This window comes from Myxocyprinus asiaticus, chromosome 22 (assembly GCF_019703515.2).
Source record: "Myxocyprinus asiaticus isolate MX2 ecotype Aquarium Trade chromosome 22, UBuf_Myxa_2, whole genome shotgun sequence".
Lineage (NCBI taxonomy): Eukaryota > Metazoa > Chordata > Actinopteri > Cypriniformes > Catostomidae > Myxocyprinus > Myxocyprinus asiaticus.
In genome coordinates, this window is record NC_059365.1 from 41,485,194 (window position 1) to 41,506,552 (window position 21,359).

The 21,359-nt window shown below is 38.5% G+C and overlaps 1 protein-coding gene and 1 long non-coding RNA gene across 2 annotated transcripts in view; one reads left to right on the plus strand and one right to left on the minus strand.

Moving 5' to 3' along the window:
• Positions 1 to 1,886: 1,886 nt before the first annotated feature.
• On the minus strand, positions 1,887 to 4,671 carry LOC127413347 (nanos homolog 1-like). Its single transcript, XM_051650436.1, has one exon. The coding sequence runs from the start codon at positions 4,541 to 4,543 to the stop codon at positions 3,842 to 3,844; it is 702 nt and encodes a 233-aa protein (XP_051506396.1). The 5' UTR covers positions 4,544 to 4,671; the 3' UTR covers positions 1,887 to 3,841.
• Positions 4,672 to 5,365: 694 nt separating this feature from the next.
• The window catches only part of LOC127413356 (uncharacterized), a 35,299-nt gene continuing 19,305 nt past the window's right edge, over positions 5,366 to 21,359 (plus strand). Inside the window, exons 1-2 of the long non-coding RNA XR_007892573.1 lie at positions 5,366 to 5,545; positions 10,614 to 10,675. This is a non-coding gene — a long non-coding RNA (uncharacterized LOC127413356). The remainder of the gene's footprint in view (positions 5,546 to 10,613; positions 10,676 to 21,359) is intronic.

Genomic DNA, 21,359 nt, shown 5'->3' on the forward strand with positions numbered 1-21,359 from the left:
TTGTAATCAGATTACACCCTACACTATTGTTTAGACATGCAGTTGAACAGTTTACACAATCTCTGTCTTTAGTTGCCTTTATGTGATCATTCAATTGCAGCCGCAGCCACGAGGATGTGTGAAGTTCACTTGAATAGGGGGACCATAGTTAGATTGCCCCTCTAGTGGGTGACTAAAGAGTTGCTAGCAGTGACTTAAAAAACAAGTTCACAGCTATTTTAATCTTTTACCTTTACTCGAGTGTATGCCTGAACACCATAATTTCATGCCCCACAGCTTTAAAGCTCCTGTCCTAGCAGAGTAACCATGGGTGTCATTCATCACATTTACTATGCATCACTTTCTTTGACAACCAGACAGTGTCTTAATACTTTCTGATTTCATTTTGAACAGTATACTGTATCTGTTGTTTTATTGTTTAAAACCCTGCCGAAATGACTTGTGCTATCTTTCAGTAAAATAAATGCCATTCAGTCTCAGATTTTGTTATTTAATGCAAAGACATTCATACATTTTTATGTGTGGCTTAAGTTTGCAGATTCTCTTTGGGGCAACTGCATGTTTTGAGAGTAGAAAATAGTGAAGATGGATGAACAGGCCTCATTTTCATGGTTGAATAATACGATTCGAAAGAATGAAACATGTCCAAACAGGCACCAGAACAGGGACCAAATGTAATAGTTATCACAAACTCTAGGAGACTTTTAATGGTGTTCAAATGTCACATTGGCTTGTTCACAGATGGTCAGTGTGTGGCCTTAGATTAGTCTCAACAAACACAGAGTAGACATTGTATGAGTCTATAACCTTCCATTAATCCATAAATGTCTAAAAAGGAATCAGTAAAGAGCATTTTCAAGGATCTGTTGTAATAAAAATCTTTCCTTCTCTATTGTCCTTGCTAAAATCAGATAAGACTCTCAGAATAAATGGTGGAACTAACTTAATTATAAAAATCCTCTCTGCTGCATTGAAAATGGGTTGCAGTAACGGGAATAAAAACTGTTAGCTCATGTGTGTGCTATGTGTGTCTGAGACCATATACCCACCAGGCTTCTCTGCAACTGTCTGCTGTAATATAAATCCCTATTGCACTTTGTATTTATCCATTTTTAATGAAGTGTCTTAGCTGTGTGTCTCTGAAAGATGAGAAAAGAAGAAAGGATGGAAAGAAACATGTGGTGGAGCCTGCCAACGGTGGAGCAGAGGAAAAAGCAGATGGGCCACAAGATCGCTCTCTGCCCTCTTGCAGACGCCGTTCTCTGGGAGGGTCAGAGGTCAAGTGATGACATCACTCTCATGGGTGGTGTAGATTCAGGGACTTCAGTTATTTACCAAACTAAATTTCACATTCCCGAGTGCAAGGTGAGTCATCGATATTTTTTATCTGTTTTCCTAGGAAAGCTAATTTAAATTTTAAATGCATTTATAAAAGCATTTATGACATGTGAGTAAAAATGGCTCACTATTTGTCAGGTTTTGCATGACATTCACCCTTTTTATCCATGTTATACGATTTATAATTCATTTATAAATGACTTATTAGTCATTAACAAACCCCTTTATAAACCCTTAACAAAGGGAACATTAATGTAAATTAATGTAATTCTGTCAAATTTAAGTGTGCACTAGAATATAAATGGCCTCAAAGTTAACAGACATGGACTAAAAGCCACAATACTCGAATTTTGATTTACTTTTTCTCCACTTCTGATTTCTGTGCTATTTATGAAGGAACAAAGAGTCTGCAGAGGTGGACGGAAGCGTTTAGTGGTGATGGGGCTTGGGTGGGATTCACAAAGACTCTTCTTGTGAAAACTGCACACTGGCCTGCTCAACACAATCCACAGTGGGGCATGGATGACAACATGAAAGCAGCAGTTAAACCATTTATAAGCTGTTTATTTACTAGTGAATTCATCTCTTTAATTTCTGCACAGCAGCATACAGGGTATTGTGACAAAATATAAATAAGAATATTAAACAGTGTTTATTTTTTTACTCTTTTAATTTCATTACAAACCTCAGTTAAAAGTGGCAAATTCTCTGTAGTCTTCAACATTTGTTTCTCTCTCTTTCTGTCACCAACCAAGAATGTAACATTAAACTGCAACTTAAAATGTATGATATCATTATTCTTATGTACAGCTGTCATTTATTAGCAAACAATGCTTAGAGCTTATTGGAATTTCACTTTCGTCTCTAGAATGCACTGGAAAAAAATACAATTATGTTATACAAAGATCAAAAATATTATTATAAACCCTTGTTATAAATGGCACACTATATTAATAAACTGCTGTTGACATTTTACATGTAAGTACAAAATCCTGGTGAGGTAGTTCCCTCTGAAGTCACTTTTAAATGGTAAAATACTGAATAGACATCATCACTTAATTCTTTTTCCATTTTTTCGGCAATTATTTACAATACAGCAAATCTATGTTCCTTACTTCATTCAAATTGAATTCCTTTGGTAAACATAACGGTCAAAAATGTGCAGTCCTGTAAGTGTCAATTGTACATTCACAATATTTTTGCATCCTTTTTTTCTTTTTGCTTTTTTTGGAATTTATTATTGTACATAATGCAAAAAGGGGCAAATGCATTGTTTTACAAAAAGCTTTTTTTTATTAAGAACATTTATACGTGCTATATTCCATCATGGACCCTTTGAGAATCGTCATACTGGTGTGTTTTTGTTTTTGTCATAAACCTCTCTCTTTTCCCCTTGGACACCATGGATGTTTTGGAGAAATGTGGACTTTGTGAAAATGGCTGAGCAGATCATTTCGAGCTAAAGAGAGGCACCCATAGGATTTTTATTTTTTCTCCAGTGTGTGTTCCCCTTACTCGGGGTGTAAACATCGAAAGCGCCCCTCATACAGTCATCTCTAAAGAATTCTGGGTGAAAAAAAAAAATAGCCTATGGTAACACTTTACATCAGTGTGCTCATGCTACAGTGTAATTACATAAGTAAGTACTGAGTAATACTAATGAGCAACATGTAATTCAAATGTAATGGAGCTGCTTGTAAATTCACTCAGTATTATTTTTATTAATTATATTTACATGTAATATGAGTAACATGGAGCTCAGTAATGTAAAATGTAACCTAGCCTAAGTCTGGCTCAGTCAGTGGGGTTGGAAATAATTTGGCTTATTATGAAGTTATGCTGAGAACATGAACGCGCAACAGAGACTCTATTGTGTTGCTGTGCGCGTCCGTGCGCGTACTAAATGTTAGGCCCCGGAGGGAAGGAGGGAATTTATGAAGTGGACTTAAAGGAAGAGTGGAAAGGGACTTCCAACATCAGTTCAGAATCATGTCAATTAAATGAAGACGTGGAACATTCGTAAAATCGCTTAATGGCAAAATAAACTTTGGTTTAAAAGACAAAACGAGGTGCAAGCTTGGCTTAGCCTACAGTAAAGAAAATACTTGAGGTCAACAGAAGAGCAACTCCTCTGGTGTGTATATAAATGGCATCGTTCACGTTTCCCATTTAAACAAAAATAACATCTTTTATTTCACAAAAACATGTGACTATGAATTGTGACTTTTAATGAATAAACATCTAAAACCTATGCGTGAAAAGGAAAAAAAAATAGCTTTTTATGAATAATATGCAATAAACTATGGAAATAAAGAATCTATAAAAATATAAGAGATGTTTTTTTTTTTTTTTTTTTTCCTCAACGAAACATTGATATCGTATTTGTTTAATAAGTCCTGTAGCCTAGTAGTTAAGACTCTTAAAGCCGCAATCAGAACAGTCATAATCTGAAAGAAAATGTTCAGTGCAATAAATGTAAGTGTAGACTATTTCATCAGTCTTTTTAGAAGATTTTCACTCGCTTACCACCCACAGCTCTGCCTCCCTTCAGCACTCTCTGGGCAGGCTGGTCTTTGGAGAGAGGGCAGTATTTTATCGTATGCGCGTTATCCCCGTTGGCGCTGCATAAGGGGCATGTGTACGCCCGCAGGATCGGGCACACCACCCTTCCGTCCGGGGTTTTCAGGACGTGCGAGCCGTACACCTCCTCGGGCGCGCCGTTATTCCGACAGAAGACGCAGATCTTGGGCTCCTGCTTATTCCGCGCAGTTGGTTTCCTCATCTTCCTCTCCACGCCGAACAGATCGAAGCCGGCGAAGCCCCCTCCGATGCCCATCTCCCGCTCCTGTGAGGAGGACAGCAGCCCTCCCGTGCCCTGGTTCTGACTCTGGAAGGGGCTAAGGATGGAGAAGCGCTCTTTCAGGTCCAGGATGGAGATGGAGGCTGGCGGAGGGCAGCAGCAGGAATCTAGGTGTCCTCCGCTTTCGCCTTCGCCTCCGGCCGCGATTACGCACGGGCACGGAGGCGTGTCGTCCAAGCCCAGCGTTGCTTTCAGAGACTCCGTGATGGAGTTGGGACTCTGGGGGACGCTGTGCTTGTTGTTCTTCGTGACCAGTGTGGACAGCCCGAGATAGTCATTCCAAAAATTAAAGGTGTAATCGTACGAGGAGCGCGCACTCAAGTAGCTGTGGTTCAAAAAATCCATGTCTTCTTCAGAAAAGATGCTTCTCTTGGAATAAAACAAATGTGTATATTCCGTCAGGTTTCTTTCTGTCTGCTTTCCAGGATCTAGTAGCGGGTAAGTAGGCTCAAGTCCAGTGCCTTTCTTGGGTATCTGCGTCTGAAGAACAGGAATCTGGTTATAAGGCTCCAGGAGAGGCAGAAGGAGGGCGGGGCTCTTTTTCAAACCAAGTTTCTGAGCAGCAGATCAACAGCATGTTTTCTACTGCCTGACCAGTAGATCACTGTTCACCACAGTGGAATGAGAGGAGACGTTGCTTTGTAATTACGAAATAAATACAAGTTATTGTACCAGTTACCATTACCACTGAGAAAGAGATTTATATATTGCCCTGTTGCATGTTAATTTATTTCAGTTTTGCACTATATTCTATTTGCATGTAAGCTGAAAATGCTTTGGCTATAGGAATGTAGAAATTGTCATGCAAATAAAGCATAAAACACCAAACTGTGTATGCGCATGCAATAGGCTAATATTTATCCCTTTTTTACCATGCCAATAAGCTTCTTGAATCTTGCAAGTAAAAACAAAGTGTCTCAAAACATGGCTGCATAGCTACAGTAACCTACAGTAGTTGCATAACGCGAGTTCTTTATTCAACATCTGTAGCTCACGACTTCCAACTGTGTATAATGCTCCACTGGCTAAATATGAAGGGGAAATCAGGGCAATCTATTCAAAGATCATACATTTGTACATCCGATTTCCTCTCTTGCCTCAACGACAAGGCATGGTAGCTCTTTTAGTGTGAGACGCTGTGCTTTGTGTGCACTGTTGTGGGTTTATATTGAAGTGAGCGGAGCTGCAGTTTGTTTCTATTCATCGTCAGGATTAACCGACGACGTGCTCAGATTACAGGGTGTCATTAGAAACAGAGGATCGTGCGCGTACATGTGCTCTTTGTTCTTTGAAAACATGCCATGTGCGCACCTGCGGACCAGAGAGATCGTGGAGTTGATTTTACTGGTGAGCGCCGTTTACTTAAACATGTTTTTCTCAGACATTTCAGACACATCTGGACGTCTTTAACTTCAGTCTGATGATATGTTGAGGTTGACTTTACTGTTTTTATGTCTTAGCTCCCAGATACAATATTTACTATGTGGAATAGTCAATAATGGACTAATTATTTAATAATGATATAGTAATTCGAGCATTTGTTCACTTGAAATACTCAATTTGTTCATCTGACCTAATCAAAACCCGTTTGTCAGATATTGTTTGAGTTTAATCCCCTGTATCACACAGCAGAAATTTTCTTCACAGAAAAGGTACTGTTGTCCAATAATAACGTTGATTTGGTACCACTTGGTAGTTCACCCCAAAATGAAAACTCTCTCATTAACACCCTCATGCCATCTCAGATGTGTATGACTTTCTATCTTCTGCGAAAGACAGTCAAAGATTTGTAGAAGAATATCTCAGCTTCGTAGGTCCATAAAATGCAAGTGAATGGTGGCCAGAACTTTGAAGCTCCAAAAAGTATATAAAGGCAGCATAAAAGTAATACATACCACTCCAGTGGTTCAGTTCACATCTTCAGAAGCAATACAAGGGCCGCTGCTGGGTGGAGGGTGTGAGTTCACGCAGAGCAATCGTCTGACAGGGATATGTGCAAGAGCGAGGCAATCGTCTGTCAGACAGCATGTTCCGCGACCACTATCGGCTCTTCAGTAACGTATAATGTGAGGGGAAGGGCATTCAGTGGACTTTGGTGCCCACCAAGAATAAGATTGTGCCCCCCTATGGGGCTGGGAGCGGTGGTACTGGGTGTGGGTGAGAAACAATTAAATCTTATAAATTAAGATATAAATTTAAGTCTTTATATATATATATATATATATATATATATATATATATATATATATATATATATATATATCTACACTTTCATCAGCCCTTGTTATGCAGGTTTACTAGAGGAAGTTATCATTATTCTGTTTTTTGCAGATTCGCATTCTATGTGCATATCGCCACCTACTGAGCAGGGAGAAGAATGAAAAAAGGGAGGGATAAAGCAAAGGAAAATAATAAATAAATAATATTTAATCAACAAAAAACAAATAAATAAGTAATTAATCATATTTGCACAACATCGCAGTAGGTGGCGATATGGGATGGCATGGGGATGAGTAAATGATGTGAGAATTTAAAGGATTAAGGACTAATACGTCATTTACAAATGCATAAAAAAATATTTATACCAAACTGTATAAAAAGCGCAACTTTCATCCAATACTTGCTAAATACTGTGCATTTTAACTTACATGTTATAAATACTTAATAATACACTTAATCATACTACATTAATCAAATACATAAAATACTTCACGACTTATGTCACAATGCAGCAAAAGAAAAAAAGAAAAAGATAATTATAAGTGAGATTAAAAGGAGTGATTAAGGTACTCCGAGTGCTGTCCCAAATTATCATATAATAAAGCCTGATGACCATTAAACCATACTGAACTTTATGTACACAGGTACAACGTTGGCAGCTCCTTAATAAATGCTTCATATGCATCCACTTTACATTAAGGTACATTTTTATAGGTTACTAATGTTGTTACTTAATACGTTTTATTAAGCATTTATAACATGGGAGATAAAATGGCTCACTATTTGGCAGGTATTGTATGAAAGTCACCATTTGTATGCATGCTGTTATTATTACCACATATAAATGATTAATGATGTGTTTGTAAATGAGTTATTAGTCATTAATGACCCCCTTTATAAACCATTAACAAAGGGAACATTCATGTAAAGTGTTACCATTGATTCTGTGATACCACTGATAAACAAATCCTAATAGACAATTGATGGGGAGTGTACAGAAACAGTGTATAGCCTATTCCAGTCAGTCGTGTTTTAGATCTGTCTTTGAGACCCTCCAAAAAACATAACATTTATCACGGAGGGTGTGTGATCAATGTTATCAAGTTGGAATTTTGATTATAATCAGTTCCCATAAGAGTAGAAAAAAGTCATTGTGATACTTTGATGTCACATCCTTCCGATGGGTGAATATCCGTAAAGCCGAGGGTCCAGACGGCATTCCGGGTGTTTTTATGGACATTTTCAACCTTTCCCTCTCCTTGTCTGTGGTCCCCACATGCTTCAAAATGTCCACCATTGTGCAGTACCAAAGCAATCCAAAATCACTTGCTTAAATGACTGGTGTCCTGTTGCTCTGACCCCCATCATCAGCAAATGCTTTGAGAGACTAATCAGAGATTACATCTGCTCTGTGCTGCCTCCCTCACTGGACCCATTGCAGTTTGCTTACTGCAACAACCGCTCCACTGATGATGCCATTGCATCTACACTACACACTGCTCTGTCCCACCTGGAAAAAAGGAACACTTATGTGAGAATGCTGTTTGTAGACTACAGCTCAGCATTCAACACCATAGTGCCCTCCAAGATTGATGACAAACTCTGGGCTCTGGGCTTAAACAGCTCGCTGTGCAGCTGGATGATGGACTTCCTGTCAGACAGATGCCAGGTGGTTAGAATGGGCAGTCACATCTCCTCATTACTGACCCTCAACACTGGAGCCCCACAGGGCTGTGTTCTCAGCCCACTCCTGTATTCCCTGAACACACATGACTGTGTGGCAACACATAGCTCCAATGCCATCATTAAGTTTGCTGATGATACAACGGTGGTAGGCCTGATCACTGACAATGATGAAACAGCCTACAGAGAGGAGGTGCACACTCTGACATGCTGGTGTCAGGAGCACAACCTCTCCCTCAACATCAGCAAGACAAAGGAGCTTGTGGTGGACTTCAGGAGAAGAGAAAGAGAACACAGCCCCATCACCATCAATGAAGCACCAGTGGAGAGAGTCAGCGGTGTCCACATCACTGAGGAACTCACATGGTCCATCCACACTGAAGTCGTTGTGAAGAAGGCTCATCAGCGCCTCTTCTTCCTGAGGCAGCTGAGGAAGTTTGGAATGAACCGCCACATCCTCACATGGTTCTATACCTGCACTGTGGAGAGCATCCTGACTGGCTGCATCTCCGCCTGGTACGGCAATAGCACCGCCCACAACCGCAATGCCCTGCAAAGGTTGGTGCGAACTGCCAGACACATCATTGGAGGTGAGCTTCCCTCCCTCCAGGACATGTATATATACCAAGCGGTGTGTGAAAAAAGCTTGGAGGATCATCAGAGACTTCAGCCGCCCGAGCCTTGGGCTGTTCTCACTGCTACCATCAAGCAGGCGGTGTCGCAGCATCAGGGCCCGCACCAGCCGACTTCATGACAGATTCTTCCCCCAAGCAATCAGACTTTTGAACTCTTGATCTCTCACGATCAATATACATCAGCACAGCACTTTATTAATCTTATTATCTCACACTGGACTGTTGTAAATTATATTCTCTCTTAACAACACACTGGCAACTTACTATCAACCGACAGCCTGAATGTCAATACAGTACAATACAACCTATTGTACATTTTATATATACTATATATACTATTTTTTATCATATAATGTGTATTCTATATTGTGTGTATTGTATAATGTACATTGTATATTATTATTTGTATATTGTGTTGTGTAAATCTGATTTTTATTGTAAATTGGTATATGTCTCATCACTGTCATGACTGCTATGTTGATCGGAACTGCACCCAAGAATTTCACACACTATTGCACTTGTGTATATGGTTGTTTGACAATAAAAGTGATTTGATTTGATTTTGAAGTACGTTTGAAATGTTAAAAGGGGGGTCTCTCAAAAATAAACCTCTCTCTGAGAACTGAAAATATGGTGTATTTTTCATTGATTGTACTCTACTGCTAATATTATGATGAAAAATAATGGTACATATTAGTAGGCTGGTTCGAAGAGAAAAAAAAAAAAAACATCAGAAAACAAGCACAAGAGGTTGTGAAATCAGGCTCTGATAAGGACCTGCAGTAGTTTCATTGCAATTTGGATGAGCCTTAGGATTGTTCGTCTTTTAGAACTAAATGGCTCCAGGCTCAGACGTCAGTAAATGTGCTCGTATCCCGCAGTTCTTTTATGTTGCTCCTGTTGTGGCCTTGACTCTGTGTGAAAAGCTGAGATGGTAGAGCGTCATTGATGACAAGCTCTTGGCTCCGAGCAGCCACACTGAGTAGTCCTGGATCCAGCCCGCTCCAAAAATCACCCAGTCCAGAAAGACATGTAATGTGTGTCTCGCCAAATTAACTCATCTCTGGGTAAACAAAAGGCTAATTTGCATTTTATTTATTTATTTTTTGCTCAAGACCCCTTGAAGCGAAGGAGGGACACAGGTGCAAACCATCTGATTTCTGTACACATAAATAATAGTCTTTCTCTCAGAGAACATCTCTGTATAAAACTGTGGTGTACTTACTTATGTAAATCAGTGTAATTATATTAAATGACTGATTCAAGAGATACATTTTTATTCACATCTCGCATATTGTAAGGCAGCGTGTAATGATACATATGCAGTACTCCAGTCCCACCACTTGGGGTCTGTGTGAGCTCAGAGGAGCTCCTAATTAGCATGACGTCATTGAGTATTTTTCAGTGTAGCAGCTTGTATAACAAAATCTAAGAAAAATATTGTAAACACACTTACATTCGCTGTGGTCCTGGCAACAATAGAAAATAAAGGGCACAGCTGTGTATTAGAATAGTAATCAAGAAGGATATCTGTTCCATTCCTACTAGTGGTATGTGTTCATATACCCATTATATAATATACTGGATGAAATATTAATCTCACAATTATTAAAGTTAGAAATGATTTTTATTATTAGTAAATGTACATTAATCGAAATGTCCCAACTAAGTGAACATATGATGAATTTTAATTAACTACTTTAGTTTGAGCAAATGTTGTCATTTTCATTCTAACATGAAAAACTGGCATTTTATTAAATATTTTAGCTGCTTCTTCATGGTTCACTTTCTCTAATTAAAATGTTTCAAATGTGTTTTCTTGGGAAACTTGTATTAATTAGTTGTTGATTTACGTTTTTTCCATGTCTTCAATTCAGCCTCATATCATCCTCCAGGAAGTGGCATCATTTTTGGAAGGAAAACAACAGCTCAAACATCAGTAAGTATTAGCAATGGATAAGATGAATTCTGGATGTTTTGTGGTATTAGTTGGTTTCTATGTTTAATCAAATGACAGAAATCGGTATGATAATTTGCATTTTTCAAGATGTTTAAAATTATTGACTTTAACTTCAAGTTGATGCCGTCATGTCATCTAATTCTCAATCCCTCATTGAGCAATGGCTATCTTTAGCTCTTAATTTCTATCTTGTTAGGCATCCCCTACTGAAAAAAAAAAAAAAAAAAAAAAAACAGCTTCCACCAGGTTAAGATGATTTACTGGTCGTAGCTAGTTTAAGCTGGTCTAGCTGGTCTCCCAACCTGGTCATGCTGGTGGTCAGCAGGTTTAGCTAGTCAGCTAGCTGATCTCCTAGACTGGCCATCTTACAAGTGCCCAAACCTTCCAAAACCAGCAAACAAACCAGGTTGAAAGACCTGAAAGACCAGCTAAGACAAGCAAAACCAAATTAGCCTGGTTTAAGCTCTTTTCTCTCTCTCAGCAGGGTCCTGTTAGTTTTATTGCTATTGTTTTGGCACGCCCTTCTTTGAGACTGGGAAAACTTTTGTGTCTCCTATAATCTAATCGAAAAAATAATAATTTGAAAAAAAAACCAAAACAAATATGTTTATTGAAAAATTATTACAAATCTTTTTGATGAATTATGAAAAAAGTTTATACTTAAACAACGAAAACTGAATGTGTTCTTTTTGTTTCCACGGTTTTCTTAGTAATGAGGTTACACACTTCATTGGGAAAAAAAAAATCGAATAAACTTTTGGTCACTAGGTCTACATTGTTCTGTTATTTTCTTCAGACTTTCTGTGTTACATAAATATATATATATATATATATATATAAAAAACTTTAATTAGGCCTATACACTTATAAAACATAATAAAAAAAAAATTTAAAACAAAGAATCAATAAAAAAATGATAATGCTTGCAGGAGCAATGTTATGATGAAATATAGCTCATCTAAAAAAATTGACATTTCTGTCATAATTTCATCCATGAAACACAAGGATAATGGATTAGAGGATCGTTAATGTGACTGTAAACCTTCAAAAGCACATAAAAGGACCAACAAAGTCATCTGTTCCACACTAAATAAATAAATAAATAAATAAATAAATAGAAAGGATTTTTGCTGCTTGTTCAGTTTACTTAATTAAAATGAATGAAAGCAACACAATTCTTGAACATTTTGTCACAACTTGATTCTATTGCATTCTACAGTATCCATTTAAATGTGTAAAATGGAAGTTTACTTAATCCATTTGAGTTGGGACTACATGAATAGTTTGTGGTGTTAATTTAGCATTGATGAAACCGGCAGAGGATTTCCATTTCCAGTATGCTTTGCATGGAAATCAATAGGGAGAGTAAATGTTAAAATTAAGTGTTATTTTATGTGTTTTTGTGCAAGATGAATATAAAGGGGGATATGTGTTAGTGTTTAATAGTTTATTATGTACTGAAGAGATTTAGAAGAGTTTCTGTTATGTTGGAGTTTTGCGGGTTACCATTACGGTGAAGAGTGGAGCTTGAGCAAATAATGATGACAGGTAGATATTGCACATGATATCGATTGCTCGTTTTGTTGAGCAATTGCTAACCACAACAGTTACAAAACTACACACTGTAGTGCTTCCAACCAGCATGTATTTAGCATGCTAACATTTACAGTACTTCACTAGTTAGTACATAAATGAAAAAAGATATTCACTTGAGTTACAGTGACAAATCTTATTTTGTTGGGTTTACCAAGTGTTTGTGTTGAGATTACATAGTAATTTTAAGTTAAGAAACGTCATTTCAAACACATGGAACCACTGTACACAACTGAATGAAGTTCAGCCAAAGAGCTATTTTTTGGAGTGCACACATTCACTATATTTAATATATTTATATAAGTCTTCTGAGGCCATACAAAAGCACTGTGTGAGAAACAGAATGAACGTAAAAGGTGTAGAATGTAATTCCTGTGCTACTAGTGGCACCAAAAGGAATTACAAAAATAAAGTATGTTTCCAAACAACCTTTGCCAACACCCCTTAGACTCATTACGCCCTATCGCACACTCTGATTCTCTATGAACAAACTGACCATACTTAATAAAAGGGGATAAACGTTTAATGTTTTAATAAACAAGACCACCTGGACTGAACAGCAGCTGGGTGTGCGGGGGATCCAGCACATGAGGTAGGGTGGTTCTTTTGGTAACTACTAAGTGTAACGATTTTAGCGCCGTTTCTGACCATTTTGCACACTAAGCAAGATTGTTTTTGTTGTTGATGGGGAAAGTCAACGTTGGGGGGTGGGAGGCATGACAGTAATGAGCTTACTTGTGTGGAAATACTTTGAGTCTAGCTTACCTGTTGAGAAGCAACTCGGCAAGTTTGGCGTCTCCATCAAACACCAAAAATTCCCTCAAAGTCCTCCAACTTTTAAATGGGACTCCAGTGTTCACTCTTGTTTTACTCCATTCTCTATCACTGTGTCTTTTAGCAAGTCTTCGAATTTTGGCTTTAACATCTGTAGGCAAAGCTAAATTAATTTTTTTCTGTAACACATCTGCAATGGATGTTCATATTCCCCCAGCTGAACAAGTAGCAATGCCCCTTACTTACACTATAGGTTGAGCTAGAAAGCGATAGGTGGAGCTAAGTGGGCCGCTCAAAATATAAACATTAATGTTTTGATAGTGCCTGGGAGGCTTAGTATTTATACTTTTAGGGAAGGTAAACCCACAAATGGCTTACTTATAGTTGTCAATGAACAATAAACTAAGATAGGACAATGTATTTTGACAAAAAAAGTTACATACTTCACCTTTAAAGCTGAAGTGTGTAATTTCTGCACCACTAGCACCAACGAATGGAATGGCAAAAATAAATGATTGTTTTAAAACAACTTTCTCAATAAGCCCCCATCTTCTGTTGATCAAACAAACAGATAGTCCCACCCCCAACTCATGCCATTGGTTGAGTCAATGTTATTGTGTCAGTATGGATAGGATATTCAAAACAAACAGAGGAATTTGTATAGCGCCACAGAGAGACTTACAGTCTTACAGAGACAAACAAATGGCTTACTTACAGTTGTCTCTGCATATTAAGCTGAATAGAAAGTATTTTAACACAGAAAAAGTTACACAGATCAGCTTTAAGTGTTAATTCACTTAAAATAGTCCCCTTCACCCTTTTGAATCTGGTGCACACTCAACGTCTTTGTTTAAATAATCTCAGCACAGTCAGTGCACCTGACACCATATTAGGATAAAAGGTGGAGAAAAAGAAATTGCGCAAAGTCGTTCTTGTGTGTATTGTCACCATGACAAATTTGAGCATGTGAAAGTGAACGAGATTTAAGAACCCCGTTCAAGGGCATAACATCACTTTGAGAAATGTCCTTAAATAGAAATATATAAATTACAAAACAAGCGTGTACAATTTTTTTTTTAAGTTTCAGAATTCAAAATGTACTGTGTAACAGGAATGCCCCATTCAAGATTTAAAAGCTTACAAAACTAAGAATGTTAGATAATAAAACTCTAATTTTTCGATGGTGACTCAACTGCGAACACAAAGCTAGCACCTGTGTTGCTGTAGTATTTATGTTTGATATTTTTGCTGACTCAAGCTCATCTGAGCTTGTTTAGAGGATATTGATAAGATATTTAAAAGAAACATTACGATAACTCTCTAAGTAATGAAGTAAGATTCTAAGTAATGAAGACTACCATTAGTATTCCCAGCAGAGAGGATTTTGTCCAGCATAAGAGTAAGATTTCTGTCAATAGTAGAGTTTTCTGCCACAGTGTGAGCAGAGGCCACACTCAACCATGCTGTAGTATAAAAGGTCTTCTGATTAATTATATTCCTTCAGGAACGTGGACGCTAGCTTCCTCCAGCACAGCTACAGTCACCATCCACTGTACGTCTAATTAAAAGTGGAGGAGAGCTCTGTGAACTTCTGACAACAAGGATGATTAAGTCCATTTAAAGAGGGAACTATTTAAATAGAGGGAATATAATGCCATACCTAGCTGCTTATCCAAGTGGAAAGTGGTGAAGATGTGCTTTGTGTAAATTTGCACTCGGCTTAGTGGCTTTTCTTTTCTGTCGAGTACTACATTGTCTGGACTTTTGACCCCTTTGGTTCTGGTTGAGATTCTGGGATGTGTTGAATAAATAGGGAAACAGATGCAGACCCTTAATTCAAAATGATCCTTTACATGTTTGCAGAGTTCAGACAATAACCCAATGTTATGTCTTGCTGACTTCAAAGTTGCACCTAAAGAGATCTTAAAGCCAGTTAAATAATAGAGATGTTGTATGTGTATGATATTTGATGTAAACACTTATGTAAACAGTCTTAAAAAAGTAAGGTAAAAGAGATTAAGAAAGTATAAATTAAAAGTATAGACCATTTCATAATGTTATTCATTGGTTTGAGATTGATGTCTTTATTCCTGGAACATTTCCGGTTAGATGTCAAACTCATTCAAAAAAACAGCTGGAGGCGCTTCATTCATAGTGACTTGTAACGGTAACTTTAACATGATTGTCATCAAATATCAGCAATAAAATTTGGACCATGTCGTTCAGTGGCTGGATGCTCCCTCATGGATGCCTGGAACTAACCAAAAGTATTTAGATTTCCGAAAAAGAAAGGAAAAATGGATGCATGAACTGCAGCATTGAAGCGAGACTTGCAGTAATACCAACTGTAGAATATGTAGCACACATTTTATCTCTGTTATGTGAACAAAAGTTTTGCCAATTAATTGTTAGTTTGTTAGTTTCTAGCTGGCTAGTTAAGTCTACCAGAACGACTCGAAGACAATACTGAATTTAACATATTTATTAAAATAAATTAATTTGTTGCAAGTCCCCATTCGACAGTCTGATGATAGATAGTTGCACAACCTTCAGATCCTGCTACCGACGTGGACAGGGACCTTAGCAGGTGGCGGTGGGGTGGAGGTCTCGTGCAACGTCATCACAAAAATAAGGCAGAGACGACAGGCTAATATAGGACCTGTAAGACAAAAGTAGCTATATGATTGGATGACATAAATGAATGAAGGACTGATGCAACCATCTCCTTCGAGTCTTCCTGTTAGAATTATCACTTAGGCTTCCATTTCTTTACGGGCTCTAAAAGTGACCTTATAGATTGCACCATTATAATGACTGAAGCTGTGGAAGTCACACTCTTGGAGTTTTAACAGCTTCATTGATTATAATGGGAGCAATCAAATCTTCCAGATCTTTCCGTTGAGGAAATAATTGTAAGCATCTAAACTACGATTTGCTTTTATCGCCTCTCTCATGTAGTGTCTATAAGATAATGGTACACATCTGGATAAGTCACTTTAGGTAAACGTTTGATGTCCCTTGAAAAAGTTGTTGACTTTAAAGTCTTATTTAAAGATCCAGTAATGACACTTCATTGTTTATTTTCAGTTTTTGCATATCTTATTTGTTCAGTTTTAGCTTGACACAAAAAGTATGCACTACTTTTTTGACAATTCTGAGTTATAAAATAGCCGCAAAAAATGCATCAGAAATGCTTCATGACCAGACGTGCAGTAGCGTTGTATTTTCTTTGTTATTCTTTACGTCCTTGAAATGGTCTATAAAGTACAAATTAAAGTGTGAAGTGAACTAGATTTTAACAAGAAAAATGTGAGCGGTGTTTGCTTGTATTAAGGTTGTTGCCATGATGCTATGGTGTTCTGGTTGGTTGCCATGGTGTTTACATGTATACGATTGCTAGGGTGTTCTGGGTAGTTGCATAGGAGTTGCTATGTGGTTTCGAGAGTGAGGATGTAGGGTGGATGTTAGTAGAGCTGGGAATTGATACAGATGTCCCGATTCAATTAGATTCTGATACACAAGCTCTCTGCTAATGCTGTTAATTATACAGGGGACCTTCTAACTTGGTTACCATTATTATCTTATCATTAGTTTTTCATTTGGTCAAATTAGTTTTTAAAAACAAATGTACAGATACAGAGTCACCCTTTGCCTAGAATTTGCAGACATGTACTCTTGACATTTTCTCAACCAACTTCTTGAGGTATCACCCTGGGATGCTTTTTAAACATTATTGAAGGAGTTCCCATCTATGTTGGGCACTTATTGGCTGCTTTTCTTTATTATTTGGTCCAAAACATCAATTTCATTTTCAATTTGAAAATATTTTCAAAATATTTTTTTTTTTTATTAAATGTAAATTTTATAATGAAATAAATTGATATGGTGGCACAATTATATTTTTGTCTACAAAACTATTTTCAAACAGTTAAGCATACGCCTTCAGATCAAAAGATTTTGAAGATCATGAGAAACATTTCAGTCAAGTGTTTCAAAACGTTTGACCGGTAGTGTAAATATACAGTTGAAGTCAGAAGTTTACATACACTTAGGTTTGTCATTAAAACTAATTTTTTAACCACTCCACAGATTTAATATTAGCATACTATAGTTTTGGCAAGTTGTTTAGGACATCTACTTTGTGCACAACATGAGTAATTTTTCCAACAATTGTTTACAGACAGATAGTTTCACTTTAAATTGACTATATCACAATTCCAGTGGGTCAGAAGTTTACATATACTAAGTTAACTGTGCCTTTAAGCAGCTTGGAAAATTCCAGAAAATGATGTCAAGCCTTTAGACAATTAGCCAATTAGCTTCTGATAGGAGGTGTTCTGAATTGAATGTGTAACTGTCGATGTATTTTAAGGCATACCATCAAACTCAGTGCAACTTTGCTTAACATCATGGGAAAATCAAAACAAATCAGCCAAGACCTCAGAAGAAAAATTGTGGACCTTCGCAAGTCTGGTTCATCCTTGGGAGCAATTTCCAAACGCCTGAAGATACCGCGTTCATCTGTACAAACAATAGTACACAAATATAAACACCATGGGACCACGCAGCCATCATACCGCTCAGGATGGAGACACATTCTATCTCCTAGAGCTGAATGTAGTTTGATGCGAAAAGTGCAAATCAATCCCAGAACAACAGCCTTGTGAAGATGCTTGAGGAAACAGGTAGACAAGTATCTATATCTACAGTAAAACGAGTCCTATATCGACATAACTGGAAAGGCTGCTCAGCAAGGAAGAAGCCACTGCTCCAAAACTGATATAAAAAAGCCAGACTACAGTTTGCAAGTGCACATGGGGACAAAGATCTTACTTTTTGGAGAAATGTCCTCTGGTCAAATGAAACAAAAATCTAACTGTTTGGCCATAATGACCATTGTTATGTTTGGAGGAAAAAGGGTGAGTGTAACACATCAATGGAAAGGAGGAGGCGAGAACCGGTTTGATAATATAAATAATATTTAATTAAATAAAAAGGCACACAAACACATACAGGGCAGCTGCCCATAATTCTCTCTCTCTCTCGAGCTGCCATCTTCAGTCGCCTTTAGCCCTCACTCACCTCATCAGGCTGATTGGGGTCCGTCATTCTGCCCGGCCCCGCCCTCCTCCGTGCTACACTCCTCCCTGCATTGCCTCAGGCCGAGCAACCCCCGGCATGATGTACACCCCCCCCTCCTCTCCGGGGTGAGGGGCGTGCCTTGTGCCCCACCTGCTGGCAGGTCATCCCTGCCTTCCACGACCTGGGAGGAGACAGGAGGGGGAAAAAAAATGCGAGGGAAAGGCCAACATGGCGCGACAGTGCAAGAGAGAGGAGAGAGAGAAAAAGCTCACTCACCGGTTCTCTGATGCGCCTTCGCATGGTCCCTGATCACTCCTCCACCCTCTCAGGCAGATGTCAGCCGCTCCTCCCCGGGCGGACCGGAGTCAAACCTCCAACCCCCAGTGGACAGAACGCCCCTCCGCTTTTCTGGAGGCACGTGGGGACACTCCTCCTGCCCTGGCAACGACTCCATCGCTCCAGGCGGTCGGGGAGTCCCGTCCCTCCTCGCCATCCGGGCGGTTGTGCTACTCCATCCCCCGGCGGATGGCAGCAGTGCTCCCCTGGGTGGACAGCAGTGTCGAGGAGATTACGTCTACGACGGGCATCCCTCCCTTCACAAAATAGATGGCATCATGAGGAAGGAAAATTATGTGTATATATTAAAGCAACATCTCAAGACATTGGCCAGGAAATTAAAGCTTGGTTGCAAATTGGTCTTCCAAATGGACAGTGACCCTAAGCATACCTCCAAAGTTGTGTCAAAATGGCTTAAGGACAACAAAGTCAATATTGGAGTGGCCATCACAAAGCCCTGACCTCAATCCGATAGCAGATTTGTGGGCAGAACTGAAAAAGCATGTGCGAGCAAGGAGGCCTACAAACCTGACTCAGCTACACCAGTTATGTCTGGACGAATGGGCCAAAATTCCAACAACTTATTGTGAGAAGCTTTGTAATTCAGGCTCCCTAAACATTTGACCCAAGTTAAACAATTTAAAGTTAATTTAATTTACCAAATACTAACAAAGTGCATGTAAACTTCTGACCCACTGGGAATGTGATGAAAGAAATAAAAGCTGAAATAAATCATTCTCTCTACTATTATTCTGATAATTCACATTCTTAAAATAAAGTAGTGATCCTAACTAACCTAAGACAGGGAATGTTTTTTATGATTAAATGTCAGGAATTGTGAAAAACCGAGTTTATATGTATTTGGCTAAGGTGTATGCAAACTTCTGACTTCAACTGTATATAGTATATACACCGATCAGCCACAACATTAAAACCACCTGACTAATATTGTGTAGGTCCCCCTCGTGCCACCAAAACAGCACCAACCCACATACTGAGATGATATTCTTCTCACCACAATTATACAGAGCGGTTATCTGAGTTACCATAGACTTTTTCAGTTCGAACCAGTTTGGCCATTCTCTGTTGACCTCTCTCATCAACAAGGCATTTCCGTCCACAGAACTGCCACTCACTGGATGTTTTTTTGTTTTTGGCACCATTCGGAGCAAATTCTAGAGACTGTGGGTGAAAATCCCAGGAGATCAGCAGTTACAGAAATACTCAAACCAGCCCATCTGACACCAACAATCATGCCACACTCCAAATCACTGAGATCACATATTTCCCCATTCTGATAGTTGATGTGAACATTAACTGAAGCTCCTGACCCGTATCTACATGATTTTATGCACTGCACTGCTGCCACATTATTGGCTGATTAGATAATCGCATGGATGATTGTTGGTGCCAGATGGGCTTGTTTGAGTATTTCTGTAACTGCTGATCTCCTGTTATTTTCATTAATGCCTCATAAGGCATTGAGGAAGGTCACTCGTGACCGAAATGTTTGCCGTTTTCTAGTAAAACTGTGGTTTTATCTCACATTGAGCGTTCTTATTTTGTTTCATTATTATAGTGTGTGGGCCTTTTTTGTATGTTTTGCCTATTTTACAAATTAGCAGTAAAATTTTAAGTCAAAAAATGCCTCTGTGGCATAATTCTAAGGGTTTATTCATGCATCAGAATTTAACAACCGTCATTACTGCGCTACATTGATAAAGCTGCAACATTACATCATAGGACAGGATGAGAAATTAGAACAGACTCGGTTTCTCCCTTCGTATGACTGTCTGATTTATCGGCATCATCAATTATGCAGTGGCATATCCAACCGGGAGTCTCCACAGGGCGCTGCTCTCTATAGCACCAAATAATGCAGTGCATTCCAGAAACAGAGCAGAAAGACTGGTTTCTGCTCCATCAAGTGTTTCTGGCTTTACTTTCTTACCCTTTAGTTGACAGATTCGTTTAAAGAGTTGAAAAGTTGTGTATTAAGTTCCTTGTATCTCTCTCTTAGTCCTCTAGCTCTGTTCAATATTAGTAATGATTAAAGATCTTGGGGGGCTTCTTCGTATCATAATCTGAACTGCTGTGACTGAAATATTAATGGTCACATTATTACTTAATTTTGTTGTGACTCCAAGGAATTAATATCCATCCATTAAACTGCACTAATTCAGCCCCTGTCTGAGGGAAGGCTGCTCATGTTGAACAGGGAATCACATTAGCCTGTGAATGATCTATGGCACCGGTATGGTGTCTATTGCTGCAAACTGATTTAGTGGTTCGAGCTGACAAACCGATGAATGCAAAAGTAGTTGCTGACCAAGAGAAACATTTACTTTAATGAGATATATTGTTGTGCCCATCACTTGAAGTGTAATGCATGCAAACTAAAGCATTAGTTTGATGCATAACCTGATGCATAAAGGGTCTTGCTCTAATTGCAGCCCAGTCAACAGAAGTTTACAAATGGGAATTAAAGCACTTTAAAAAAAAATTTTTGTAATTTATTTATTTATTTATTTTTTATAATTTGCAATCTTTCTGTAAGTTTGATCATCCCATGTAGCTCGTATACTTAATGCAGAGACAAAGTTGTTGCAGTTGTGGTCAAGAGTGCTATAAACAAATAAAATGGCCACTGTAAACGAGAGTTCAATGATTAGGTCCATTAATAAGATATTAGGTCACATGATGTAGTGGTGCATTGACCATACTGTAGAAAAGTTAAACCTAAACCAGCCTAAGCTGGTTTGCTGATCTTAGCTGACATAAGCTGGTTTAACTGGTCTCCCAGTTTTTGTTTTGAGATAGTCTGCCTGACCAGCTGAATGTGGCCCAAACCCCTCTAAAACCAGCAAACAGACCAGCC

Excerpts from the sequence above, each read along its gene's own strand:
- LOC127413347 (XM_051650436.1), bottom strand. The coding sequence starts at position 4,543 with ATGGATTTTTTGAACCACAGCTACTTGAGTGCGCGCTCCTCGTACGAT.